This window comes from Staurois parvus, unplaced genomic scaffold, assembly GCF_062004578.1.
Source record: "Staurois parvus isolate SC_StPar_1 unplaced genomic scaffold, SC_StPar_1.0 ptg000081l, whole genome shotgun sequence".
In the NCBI taxonomy this organism is placed as follows: Eukaryota; Metazoa; Chordata; class Amphibia; order Anura; family Ranidae; genus Staurois; species Staurois parvus.
This window is the reverse complement of record NW_028317877.1, coordinates 8,097,277-8,111,257: the sequence shown is the minus strand read 5'-3', so window position 1 is coordinate 8,111,257 and position 13,981 is coordinate 8,097,277. Positions and strand designations below refer to the sequence as shown.

Here is a 13,981-nt window from a genome sequence, read left to right as displayed (position 1 = left end):
AGTGTGTCAAGCAGTCTGCTTAATTAAATCTATGAGTTCCTGTGCCCGGCAGGGGGTGGGAGATGAGATTGATCTCAGCAGGAGGCACAGACAGCACGCTGTCCTGCAGCTGGGTAAAGCCAGACGTGTTTGCACCAGGTGCTTGAGGTTTGGTAGAACTGAAAGGACAATATAATGCCCCTATGCTGGGAAAAAACTTGCAGAATGTGCAGAGCTCGAGTCAGGATGGACAGAGCAGCTCATGGCTACAGGGCTCGCTAAAAGATGCATTGAACTGTGCTTTGCTTTTTGCACTGCTGGGACGTCTGGTTCTACATTGTCTGCGTGGCTTTCTGGACATTGGGACTTTGTTCTACCTTCTGCTCTTCCGTCAACTGTTGCCTGTGTGGTCTTAAAGCTGCGGCCAGGACACACAGCCCTCCGAAGACCCGTAAGGAGTTGGTGCCTATCTGCTTAGACTTCCTCTGCTGAGGTCACTGCTGACTGGTGAGTCCCTGAATTGCTACCTTGTGCCAAGGACTTTGCCCTGTGTGCTTGGTTGCTCCCCCTGCCTGCTCCTGTTCTGCGGCCAGACCCCATGGACCCCCCCCTGCCATCCTCCTTCACTGACCAGACTGCCATCCTGAGATCCCTACTGTACTGCTTTGCCTTGTGTTGTTCTGTGGACTAGTTGTCCTATTGTCTGCACCCCGATAAACTCCCCAATTAATTCCCCCACATTGGGTTCCATGTGGTCTGTCTCCGTGTGCCCTCTCTCTGAGCTCCTAGTTCATCACAGTTGTGTTGTGTTAAAGTCACGTATATATCTAGATCGTATTTGAATGTATTTTATGTGATTTGTAGGTAGCTGTTTGCAAGAAATGTGTTCATTGTAGGCATTTGTGAGAGTCATGTCTACAAGCATATTGTAACTTTAGTTTATGTAATTGTATTGCAGTTTTACAGAACTATTCACTGACATAAATTCAGTTTTGGAATGAAACACAACGCTGTTTCTGTCAGTTTTGTTGGCTAGCTGTTGACTGTTAGTAGGACAGCATACGGTACTATTCCATCTACTGATAAATAAATAAATTTTAAAAAGTGTATTTTTTTTCCCAAAAAATTGCGTTTGAAAATTATATATTCTCTAGGGCCTCTGCTTTAAAAAAAATAGAAATAATTTTTGGGGATTCTAAGACATTTTCTAGCAAAAAATACTGATTTTAAAATGTAAACAAAAATTGCCCAAAATGACCCGGAACTGAAGTGGGTATGGAATGAAATGATGAGGACCAGAATGAAAATGCAAGTAGCTTTTCCCTCCAGAGTTCTCATTCCAGAAACTTTTACTTTTACTTCATGCATAATACTTTTATATACACTGCATTTCATGTACACAGTGTAACAAAATGACTTCCAACATGTAAAACTACTCCACACTAAATTTTTTTCAACTTTTCTGAAAATTTCCATTTTTTCTGGAAAAAAAAATCAAGAAAAAAAACCGTTTTTCCCCAATATTTCTGGAAATGTTACATCTTTACCTGTCACATTTTTTTGCTATCACCGGGGATATTTATATTCCCTGTGATAACAATAAGCGCTGATTTACACATGTGTGGTGCGGTTTGAAGCTCGTTTTACAGCTAATTGATACAGTAGTTGTTTGCCGGTTCATGTCAGGTTTACATCAGGTTCAGGAAAGGATTAGCAGGATCTTATCCTGTTCACACATATGTGGTTTAGAAATGGTTCCCATAGCAGACAATAGCCTGTAATCTGCACCTGAACTCAGAAATCGCACATGACTCTTTTTCAAACCACACCGAATCTGCACCGCCAGTGCGCCAGACATATGTGAGCAGGCACCATGGGGAGCAAAGTTTTTTCACATGTCATGCGGATTGGATGCAGTTTGAACCGCATCCAATCCGCATATATGTGAAGTGGCACTAAAAGTCATTCAAAAAATGAAAGCAACACTGTAAAAAAATAAAAACAAAATTACAAAATGTAAAGTGCCAGCCTGCTTGCGAGCAAAGACGAATGAATGTGTTGGTCTGCCGCTCGCGTAATCAACGAATGTCCCAAACATGCAAGGTATCTCCAAGAATGTCAGTAACGAAGGCGGTAATTCTAGCACCAGCCTATGGATAATAAAATTTACATTGCATGGGTGTGCACAATTTTTAAGAGTGACATGTTTGGTATCTATTTACTCTTTGTCATCTTTTACATTTTACCAAGCATATGGGTATTATATTGTGCTTCTGTGAATTAAAATACTTGGGGGTTCTAAGTAATTTTCTAGCAAAAAAATAAGTGGGGGTTCTAAGTAATTCTTTTAGCAAAAAGACAGTGATTTTTATATGTAAACAAAAAAGTGTCAGAAAAGGCTGTCCTGTCAGCGAAAGAAGCTGGCCGGGTCACGTGGCACACTTAAGTCTAGCCCGATCACATGACTCGGACGTCATCAAAGGTCCTTGCACTGTATTAGAAGTTCAGGCTGTGCTCAGCGTTCAGCTAATGATATCGTGCATCCTGTCAGCGATTAGCCGTTGCCAATCATTATACCGAATCCAAAGGATACCCTGGGGGTGTAACAACGTCTGGTCCGGTGGCGTTAGGAACTCGGGCTTTGATAACACAGCCCTATGCCGAGGCGGACGAGGACGTCGCCCTGTGACATGACAGATAAGTGCGGTCTGGATGTGTGACAGGTGAACACACGTGTGTCTGGGATCGTGCGGTGTGGTGTCCGGGTGACGTAGTGACCTCGCCGAACAGCCGGAATCGTGCCTGTCCCCGAGCAGTGGCCATCATGGCAGGCGGAGGAGGAGGACAGGGCTGTGAGGGCAGCAGCCAAAGCGAACGTGACCGGCAGTACTGCGAGCTGTGCGGGAAGATGGAGGACCTGCTGCGCTGCGGCCGCTGTCGGAGTTCGTTCTACTGCAGCAAGGAGCACCAGAGACAAGACTGGAAGAAGCACAAGCTGGTGTGTAAAGGAACCCCGGACACCGGGCCGGCCACTGACCCCAAGCCGCAGGATAAGGCCGCCTCCCCGGACAGCAAGCAGAAGGAGGTGGTGGTCGAAGGGGCCACCTTGAGGGCCATCAAGGAGGAGGACTACACCCAGAAGTCTGGGGAGGCTTGCGGAAGCGGCGGGGCCCGGGGGGGAGGGGAGGGCACAGAACGGCCTAATGGGCACACCAGGCCGCCCCTGCACAAGCTTGCCCTGGAGTACATCATCCCCTGTATGAACAAGCACGGCATCTGTGTGCTGGACGACTTCTTGGGCCAGGAGATGGGGGACCGGATAGTGGGGGAGGTCAAGGCTCTGCACAGCACCGGTCGCTTCACCGACGGACAGCTTGTAAGTCAGAAGAGCGACTCCTCCCGGGACATCCGCGGGGACCAGATCACCTGGGTGGAGGGTAAGGAGGCAGGCTGCAAGGCCATCGGACACCTGATGAACAGCATGGACGACTTGATCCGCCACTGCGGAACCAAGCTGGGCAACTTCCGGATCAACGGCAGAACCAAGGTGGGAGGACTGACAGGGCTCTGGAATATCCTGAGGTGGGGGCACGACTGGCTGGGCTCTGCTGTGTCCTGAGGTGGGGGCACGACTGGCTGGGCTCTGCTGTGTCCTGAGGTGGGGGCAGGACTGGCTGGGTTGTGCTGCGTCCTGAGGTGGGGGCATTAATGGCTGGGCTGTGCTGCGTCCTGAGGTGGGGGCATTAATGGCTGGGCTGTGCTGCGTCCTGAGGTGGGGGCACGACTGGCTGGGCTGTGCTGCGTCCTGAGGTGGGGGCACGACTGGCTGGGCTGTGCTGCGTCCTGAGGTGGGGGCACGACTGGCTGGGCTGTGCTGCGTCCTGAGGTGGGGGCACGACTGGCTGGGCTGTGCTGCGTCCTGAGGTGGGGGCACGACTGGCTGGGCTGTGCTGCGTCCTGAGGTGGGGGCACGACTGGCTGGGCTGTGCTGCGTCCTGAGGTGGGGGCACGACTGGCTGGGCTGTGCTGCGTCCTGAGGTGGGGGCACGACTGGCTGGGCTGTGCTGCGTCCTGAGGTGGGGGCACGGCTGGCTGGGCTGTGCTGCGTCCTGAGGTGGGGGCACGGCTGGCTGGGCTGTGCTGCGTCCTGAGGTGGGGGCACGGCTGGCTGGGCTGTGCTGCGTCCTGAGGTGGGGGCACGGCTGGCTGGGCTGTGCTGCGTCCTGAGGTGGGGGCACGGCTGGCTGGGCTGTGCTGCGTCCTGAGGTGGGGGCACGGCTGACTGGGCAGTGCTGCGTCCTGAGGCGGTAGGCACGGCTGACTGGGCAGTGCTGCGTCCTGAGGCGGTAGGCACGGCTGACGGGCCCCTGCTGCGTCCTGAGGCGGTAGGCACGGCTGACGGGCCCCTGCTGCGTCCTGAGGCGGTAGGCACGGCTGACGGGCCCCTGCTGCGTCCTGAGGCGGTAGGCACGGCTGACGGGCCCCTGCTGCGTCCTGAGGCGGTAGGCACGGCTGACGGGCCCCTGCTGCGTCCTGAGGCGGTAGGCACGGCTGACGGGCCCCTGCTGCGTCCTGAGGCGGTAGGCACGGCTGACGGGCCCCTGCTGCGTCCTGAGGCGGTAGGCACGGCTGACGGGCCCCTGCTGCGTCCTGAGGCGGTAGGCACGGCTGACGGGCCCCTGCTGCGTCCTGAGGCGGTAGGCACGGCTGACGGGCCCCTGCTGCGTCCTGAGGCGGTAGGCACGGCTGACGGGCCCCTGCTGCGTCCTGAGGCGGTAGGCACGGCTGACGGGCCCCTGCTGCGTCCTGAGGCGGTAGGCACGGCTGACGGGCCCCTGCTGCGTCCTGAGGCGGTAGGCACGGCTGACGGGCCCCTGCTGCGTCCTGAGGCGGTAGGCACGGCTGACGGGCCCCTGCTGCGTCCTGAGGCGGTAGGCACGGCTGACGGGCCCCTGCTGCGTCCTGAGGCGGTAGGCACGGCTGACGGGCCCCTGCTGCGTCCTGAGGCGGTAGGCACGGCTGACGGGCCCCTGCTGCGTCCTGAGGCGGTAGGCACGGCTGACGGGCCCCTGCTGCGTCCTGGGGCACGGCTGACGGGCCCCTGCTGCGTCCTGGGGCACGGCTGACGGGCCCCTGCTGCGTCCTGGGGCACGGCTGACGGGCCCCTGCTGCGTCCTGGGGCACGGCTGACGGGCCCCTGCTGCGTCCTGGGGCACGGCTGACGGGCCCCTGCTGCGTCCTGGGGCACGGCTGACGGGCCCCTGCTGCGTCCTGGGGCACGGCTGACGGGCCCCTGCTGCGTCCTGGGGCACGGCTGACGGGCCCCTGCTGCGTCCTGGGGCACGGCTGACGGGCCCCTGCTGCGTCCTGGGGCACGGCTGACGGGCCCCTGCTGCGTCCTGGGGCACGGCTGACGGGCCCCTGCTGCGTCCTGGGGCACGGCTGACGGGCCCCTGCTGCGTCCTGGGGCACGGCTGACGGGCCCCTGCTGCGTCCTGGGGCACGGCTGACGGGCCCCTGCTGCGTCCTGGGGCACGGCTGACTGGGATCTGCAACTGTGTTCAGCATAAATGAGTACACCCCAACAGATTTGTCAGAAAACCTTTACTTTCCTTTCAGAATCAACATTTTCTATGGAATGCTATACTACAAAATACTCCCACAAATACGAGCCATTGATTGCAAACAAGATTTGTTTATTTGCACAAAAAGTATTTTCCCTAATAAATTCACAACCATGTTGCAATGAATACACCCCAATGAAAGTCTTAGGAGTAGAGCTAGACAAAATCCTAATTAACAAGAATTTAACTACAGGTGAGTCTAATTAGTCATTAAACGTGTCCAGCAGACAGTTGATTAGAAAAGGGCGTTACTTCACCACTTTCTGCCTGCCTGAAATGTACTGCGGCTGGGTGGCATCTACAGGCAAAATGATGTACCTGTACGTTGTTCTGGCTGTACTAACATAAGGGGGCAATGCCAAACTTACCCGCATTTTGCGGGAGAGCAGCAGCTCTTGGCAAAGTGACGTAATCATGTTTCGCTTTTTATTTTGGGGTGTGAATGCACCTGCACCCCCCACTGCCCCCCTACCCCCTCCCGTCGGCCCAGGGAGAGAAGAGAGAACACTGCTCCGAGTAAAAGCACCACTACATTTTACACGCATGAGTTAGATTAGCACATTTAACCCTTTGATCGCCCCTATTAACCCTTTGATCACCCCGTCACCCAGCCAGTGCCATTAGTACAGTGTCGGTATATAGAATTTTTCGCTGATCACTGTATTCCTGCCACTAACAACATCAGATAGCGTCAGGGTCAGTAAGTGTCCCTCCCAGCCAGGGTCAGCTAGCATTAGATTGCCTGCACACTATCGCACTCACGCTATAGGTCGCTGATCACTGCCATTCCTAGTTTAGTGTTTGTACGGATCAATATATTGATAATGAACAGAACTATACTAGTGCCTCCTTTGTATAGTGACCACAAAAACGCAGAGTTAGCAGGATCAGCCCCGTTCATTACCAGCACTAGCTTTTAGCCCCTCCGCTATTTTTCATGGAAGATTTGTATCGATTGTGGGCCAAGGCAATTTATACGCACAACAATACATGGCTGCCTACCAAAGTTCAGCTCTTGCCAGACAGTACACATGGAAACCTATCACGGTTTCTGAATTTAAAACTCTTTTGGGCCTAACCCTCAACATGGGCATTACAGAAAAGAATGAATTGCAGTCATGTTGATCCTCAGCCAATTTATCGTATGCGCGTGTTCTCTGCTGTTACATATATGCCCAACATGGACTAGCAATGTACTGGTACGTCGCTGGACTTTGAGTGTTTATAACGGGATGATGCCTGCAGCTACAGGCATCCTGGTATTGTTTTTTTCAGCTGGTGGTCGGCTGTCATGTAAAAACAATCCTATTGGCCAATTGGGTACTGAATTGTTTTTACGAGCAGTGGGTAGGGCCATTTCCTCTCCACCCCCCCCCCCCCCCCCCTCTTTTTGCTGCCTTCCACATTTTTCTTCCATGGGGGAATCCAAGAATGCAGACGGCAGTTCCGCTGGCTGACCACAGAGCGGGTCAGATACCAGAATGGCTCCAATCATCTCTATAATCTAAGAGATCGGAAGCTACGAGCATTTCATCACTTCAGTTTCACAGGATATAAAAAGCACCATTTGTAAATTGGGATAGCATCTGATCACACCAATCTTGGTGAGATTAGATAATGTGAGGTCATAGGAGATATCTACCGTCTGATAGACCCCAGATTTCTGAAAAAAGAATATATGACAATGCCCATTGACGTTATAGGGGATATTTGCATTCCCTGTGATTAGCATTAAAAGTGATTAAAAAAATAATGAAAGGGGCACTAAAAATAATAAATAACTATAAAAAAAAAAAAAAGAGAGCACCCTTTCCCCCCTGCTCGCACAAGCAATGACCCCATGCCAGTATGTAAACAGTAGTTGCTCCATGCATGTGAGGTATCGCGCAAGCGTCAGATCGAGGGCAGTAATTCTAGCACTAAGCCTAATGGGTAAATATAAATTGGTGACCTGTAATGTCTTTTAAAGCATCGCCTATCGATAATAAAAACGTATGTACTTTGTTGCCATTGCATGGGCATGCACATATTTAAAGCATGTCAGGTTTGGTATCTATTTACTCAGCATAACATCATCTTTTATATTTTATCAATTGGGCAATATATTGTGTTTTTGTGCATTCAAATTCTAAAAAGTGTATGTTTCTCAAAAGAGTTGCATTTGAAAAATTGCTGCGCAAATACTGTGTGACATAAACAATTTCAACACCTGCCGTTTTATTCTCTAGGGCCTCTACTTAAAAAAAAAAACATATAATGTTTTAGGGGTTCAAAGTAATTTTCTAGCAAAAGAACAGTTTTTTTAATGTGAACAAAAAGTGCCAGAAAAGGCTTGGTCTTCAAGAGTGGGTGATGTGTGGCATAAGCTTCTAATTTTGGCCCTGAAATGCCAGGATAGTAGAAGCAACCCCTCCAAATGACCCCTTTTTGGAAAGTAGACACTCCAAGGTATTTGCTAAGAGGCATGGTGAGTGTTTTACAGATCTAATTTGTTGCTACATGTTTTTGGAAAATGAAGAAAGGAAAAAATTTTTATTTTTTATATTTTTTTAAAAACCCTGTGACAAAAATGATATTGTAAAATACTCTTATCAAATTACTTGGGGTGTCTGCTTTCCAAGAAGGGGTCTTTTGGGAAGGGGTGTTTGTACTATCCTGGCATTTTAGAGCCTCCGAAACTGTGATCGGTAGTGGGGAAGTGATATGAGGAAATATGCCCTTTGAAAGCCTGGAGGTGGCCATTGGATTTTGGAGGCTTGTATGTAGCTATGTAGCTAGGCTGCCAAAAAGTCTCTCACATGTGGTATCCCCATACTTGGGAGAAGTAGAAGAATGTGTTTTTGGGTGTTATTCCACAAATACCCATGGCATGCATGAGCAATATAACATTAAAGCGACAACTTTGTGTTTAAAAAAAAAAAAAAAAAAAAAAAGTCCTATTTAAAAAATGTGGCAAAAAATAAACTGTTGCATGGACTCAACATGCCTCTCTGCAAAATCCCTGTGGTGTCCACTTTCCAAAAAGGGGTCATTTGGGGGGGGGGGGGTTGTACCGCCCTGGCATTTTAGCACCTCAAGAAATGTGCAGTCAGAAAGTAAAAAGCTACATAAATTATATAGATGCTATAACTTTCACACAAGCTAATTAATATACACGTATTGAGATTTTTTTTTTTTTTTTTCCCCGAAGACGTAGCAGAATACATTTTAGCCTAAATTTATGACTAACTTTGAGTTTATTGGATATATTTTATAACCAAAAGTGACCAAAATCTTTGGTCTTTTTTTTGTTGCGCAAAAAATAAAACCTGCAGAGGTGATCAAATTACCACCACGAGAAGGCTCTATTTGTTTATTATTATTACCAGTTGAAATAGTGCAGTGCCAAACATCAAAAAATGGCCTGATCAGGAAGGGGGGTAAATCCTCAGGAGGGCAAGTGGGTAAAGAAAACCCCTTCCCATTCCATGCTGTCAGCAGTGGCACCACATGGAAGAGAAATGTCACAAGGCCTGAAAAAGAAAATAATTTCTTTACATAAGGTGCCAGCTACAAGTAGATCAGCAAAGCTTTACTTATCAGTCAGAATATTGTAGCAAAAGTGATACAAAGAATAAACTGCAACCATCTCACAGAGATGTCCAGGCTGTCCACAGAATTAACACCTTGACAGTACTGTCTTCTGATGAGAAGGGTTGAAGAAAATCACCATGCAAGTTCACTGCAGCTAACGAATTAGAAAGCCAAACTGGGGAGATTGTTTCCTGTGACACAGTACAGTGTACACTGCAGAGGAATGGCATGCATGGGTGTTATCCATGAAGGAAGCCTCTCCTAAAGCCCATGCACAAAAAAGCTTTCCTAGAATTTGCCATGGCCTATGCTGAAAAAGAAGACTACTGAGACTTTGTACTCTGGAGTGATAAGACCAAGATAAATGTTTTTGAAATTGATGGCTTCAAAACTGAATGGTGTCAAAAAGGTGAGGCGTACAAAGAAAAATGCATGGTGCCTACAGTAAAATATGGTGGTGGCAGTGTCCTTCTGTGGGGCTGCATGAGTGCTGCTGGTGTCGGGGAGCTGCGTTTTCATTTATGGTGTCATGCGTTCACAGATGTACTGCTCTATATTGAAAGAGAAGATGCTACTATCACTTCTTGCCCTTGGTCGTCATGCACTTGATAATGATCCAAAACCCACATTTAAGGCCAGTGTTGCATTTCTGAAGAACAGAGTGAAAGTGATGCAGTGGCCAAGTATGTCTCCTGATCTGAACACTATGGGGAATTCTGAAGAGATAAGGTGAAGCATCACTCTCCATCCAGCATCCTTTCTCTAAAATAGGTCATCCTTGAAGAATAGAAAAAATAGATGTTGAAATATGTCGCTAACTTGTTCATTCCATGCCTAGAAGATTTGGTGCTGTCCTTACAAATCATGGAGGTCATACAAAATACTAGATAGAGTAGTTTTTGTTGTGGGGAGTATTCATTTGAGTAAAACTGAAGATTTTGTTATCCAAGGTATATTAATAACCTTACTTTCATGTAATGAGCTAAACAAATGTTCTATAAAATTCAGTTTTCTCAAATGTTTGGAAATTGTTCTTGTGTTCATTGAGATATTGATTAAAATCTTACTTTTCAAAAGGGCTGTACTCTATTATGCTGAGCACTGCATATCCTGCAATTGGAGCATAACTGACCGGGCTCTGCTATGTCCTGAGGTGGGAGCTTGACTGATCGGGCTCTGCTATGCCCTGAGATGGAAGCTTGACTGACCAGACTTTGCTATGTCCTGAGGTGGGAGCATGACTGACCGGGTTCTGCTATATCCTGAGGTGGGAGTATGACTGTCTGGGCTCTGCCATGTCGCGAGATGGGAGCATGACTGTCTGGGCTCTGCCATGTCGCGAGATGGGAGCATGACTGTCTGGGCTCTGCCATGTCGCGAGATGGGAGCATGACTGTCTGGGCTCTGCCATGTCGCGAGATGGGAGCATGACTGTCTGGGCTCTGCCATGTCGCGAGATGGGAGCATGACTGTCTGGGCTCTGCCATGTCGCGAGATGGGAGCATGACTGTCTGGGCTCTGCCATGTCGCGAGATGGGAGCATGACTGTCTGGGCTCTGCCATGTCGCGAGATGGGAGCATGACTGTCTGGGCTCTGCCATGTCGTGAGATGGGAGCATGACTGTCTGGGCTCTGCCATGTCCCGAGATGGGAGCATGACTGTCTGGGCTCTGCCATGTCCCGAGATGGGAGCATGCCTGGCTGGGCTCTGCCATGTCCCGAGATGGGAGCATGCCTGGCTGGGCTCTGCCATGTCCCGAGATGGGAGCATGCCTGGCTGGGCTCTGCCATGTCCCGAGATGGGAGCATGCCTGGCTGGGCTCTGCCATGTCCCGAGATGGGAGCATGCCTGGCTGGGCTCTGCCATGTCCCGAGATGGGAGCATGCCTGGCTGGGCTCTGCCATGTCCCGAGATGGGAGCATGATTAGGTATACAGATTTATAGAGTAGGAACAGAGTTCTGCTGATTACACTAGGAGAACCACTCTTCAGGTATGGTGTGCAGGGCTGGGCTGTCATTTTGACAGCTTGGCCTTGCAGAGTGCAGTAGAGGTTTTGCTCGGGGCTGGGGAGGGAAGCACCCACCTTGGGTACTGTAGAGGTTATCTAGTGAATGTGTTTAGTAAATGCACCCTTCAGATGCAAGAGTCCCAGCGTCCAGGGCTGATTACTCATGTGTGATCACTTCATGAGTGAGTGGCTGCAAATAGCTGTGAGAGCAAGCATCCTCCCACTGCTTTCAATGGGGCTGCCTCTCGCAGCTAATCGCAGGAACCCCTGCTATTATTGCTAAAAATTGCTTTGCCTATGTTTGTAAAAGATACAGCTTTGAGATAAGTAGTTAAAGCTATTTTGTTTTTTAAAATGCTGCGCTATCCCTTTAATCATGACAATATTACATGTGAAAAAACATAATTCATACATTTACATGATCAACATGCAAAATTCAATATATTCAGCATAATTTCATAGCAAAGGCCAAACATCCCATAAAGTAGTGAAAGTGAATCAGAATAGTAATTAGTCCTTGCCAATATTCACTTGGTATATCCTCCCATGACTTCCACTCAGCACCATGACAAGGGCTCTTACTAAAAAGCGCAAAGAAAATCTTGAGGTCACTTACACCCTTTTAAACGTATCGGCTTTTCACATTAGGAACTTTCCCAGGTGACCAGATCCCCTCCAGTCACAGAATACTATCATTTTTAGCAATGCAGTTGTACACTCACCATCCATAGCAACTTTCATGGTTCCAGTAAGATAGGGCACTGTAACTATAGAAACATAGAAGACTGATGGTAGCCTTCATTTGGACTGTTTTTAGACATCTCAGTCATAATGATTTCAAGAAGCCCGGGTTCTGTATTGTATGATCGGGAAAATAGGATTTTTTTAATTGCTAGTGAAATCTGTTTCCTGTAGTACAGGACACTGTTCTTATGGTCTCCCTATTGTATGCTACAGAGCTGACGCTGAGAGGGAGGGCTATTGTCGATGGATGTCTCCTTTTTCCCAGTGTCCAAGGACCTGCAGGTAGCTTCATGAGCACCTCCCAGTAAAAAAAAAAAAAAAAAAAAATCTATGTTAACGCTTAACCACTTGCCTACCGGGCACTTATATCCCCTTCCTGCCCAAGCCAATTTTCAGCTTTCAGCACTGTTGCACTTTGAATGACAATTGCGTGGTCATGCAACATTGTACCCATATGAAATTGTTATAATTTGTTTCACACAAATGGAGCTTTTGGTGGTATTTAATTGCTACTGGGTGTTTTATTTTTTGCGCTATAAACACAAAAAGAGCAAAAAATTTAAAAGATTTTCTTTGTTTTTATTATAAAATTTTGAAAACAGGTAATTTTTTCTCCACTGATGTACGTTGATAAGGCTGCACTGATAGGTAGCACTGATGGGCACTGATGAGGTGGCACGGATAGGCAGCACTGATGGGCACTGATAAGCTGGCACTGCTGCATTGATAGGCGGTACTGATACGCTGGCACTGAATCACTGATAAGCAGCACTGATGCTGCACTGATCGGTGGCACTGATGGCACAGGTGGGCAGCACTGCTGGGCACTGATGATCAGTACCGATCTCTTCTCTGACATTTACTGGTTATCGGCAGTACTTTCCTCATGCTGTGACAGCGTGAGGAAAGTGCAGCCGATAACCGACAACTGTATTCACCCAGTGATCTGCTGTGTCATTGCACACAGCTGATCATGTGGTAAAAGGCTACTGTGATTGGCCTTTTACCACATCACGTGATCAGCTGTGGCCGTAGCACACAGCGATCACGGCGGCGCACGGGGTGTGTTCTGGGAGGACATCCATGGACGCCCTCCCAGAACTAGATAACCGCGCTGTAGCTATCTTTCAGCTATAGTGCGGTTGGGAAGAGGTTAATGACCACCAACCGCAGTTTTACTGTGGCAGAGTGGCCCTGATGTGCCTGATCACGTACATGTACGTCGTCTGGCATTTCCGGGTAGGGGGGCACACGCCTACCACCGCTTCTATGCTGTTATTCACTACAGAACAAGCAAATTAGCAGGTCCTGGCCAACGATTTATGGCTGGGACCTGTTGATCAGCTTAGCGAATGACCGTTCAGATCCCTGTGTTTACTAACCACACAGGGCTCTGAATGGTGAGCAGAGGCTGTTTGTTTTTTTTTGTTTTTTTTTCTCCCTGCAAAGCAAGTAGATGAAACAATCACATCTAGGAGTAAAAAAACACATATTGTACACATTACAAATGTTAGGCATGCAGTGAACCCATTGATTGCCCCTAGATGTTAACCCCTTCCCAGCCAGTGTCATTAGTACAGTAACAGTGTATAGTATGATCACTTATCACTGTAGTAGTGGCAGTGAAGGTTTCCGTATCATTTGGTCAGTTCCCACCCAAAGTCCGTGTCAGATTGCCCGCTGCACTATAAGTCTTTGATCAATGCCATTCAGGGTGGATAAAAATCGATGATTTAAGACAGTGGTTCTCAACCTTTCTAACGCCGCGACCCCTTAATACAGTTCCTCATGTTGTGGTGACCCCCAAACATAAAATTATTTTCGTTGCTACTTCAGAACTGTAATTTTGCAGTGGGAGGAATAGTGCCCCATCATTGGTATCAGTGGGAGGAATAGTGTCCCATCATTGGTGTCAGTGGGAGGAATAGTGCCCCATCATTGGTATCAGTGGGAGGAATAGTGTCACATCATTGGTGTCAGTGGGAGGAATAGTGTCACATCATTGGTGTCAGTGGGAGGAATAGTGTCCCATCATTGGTGTCAGTGGGAGG

At 48.7% G+C, this 13,981-nt stretch overlaps 1 protein-coding gene across 2 annotated transcripts in view; it reads left to right on the top strand.

The window, feature by feature from the left end:
• Positions 1-2,439: 2,439 nt before the first annotated feature.
• EGLN1 (egl-9 family hypoxia inducible factor 1) overlaps positions 2,440-13,981 on the top strand; it is a 37,038-nt gene continuing 25,496 nt past the window's right edge. The window contains exon 1 of one of the 2 annotated variants that reach the window (XM_089669774.1): positions 2,440-3,526. In XM_089669774.1, coding sequence (XP_089525900.1) covers positions 2,804-3,526 — 723 coding nt within the window. In that variant the 5' untranslated portion in view covers positions 2,440-2,803. The remainder of the gene's footprint in view (positions 3,527-13,981) is intronic. The other variant, XM_089669773.1, reaches the window with a different exon arrangement.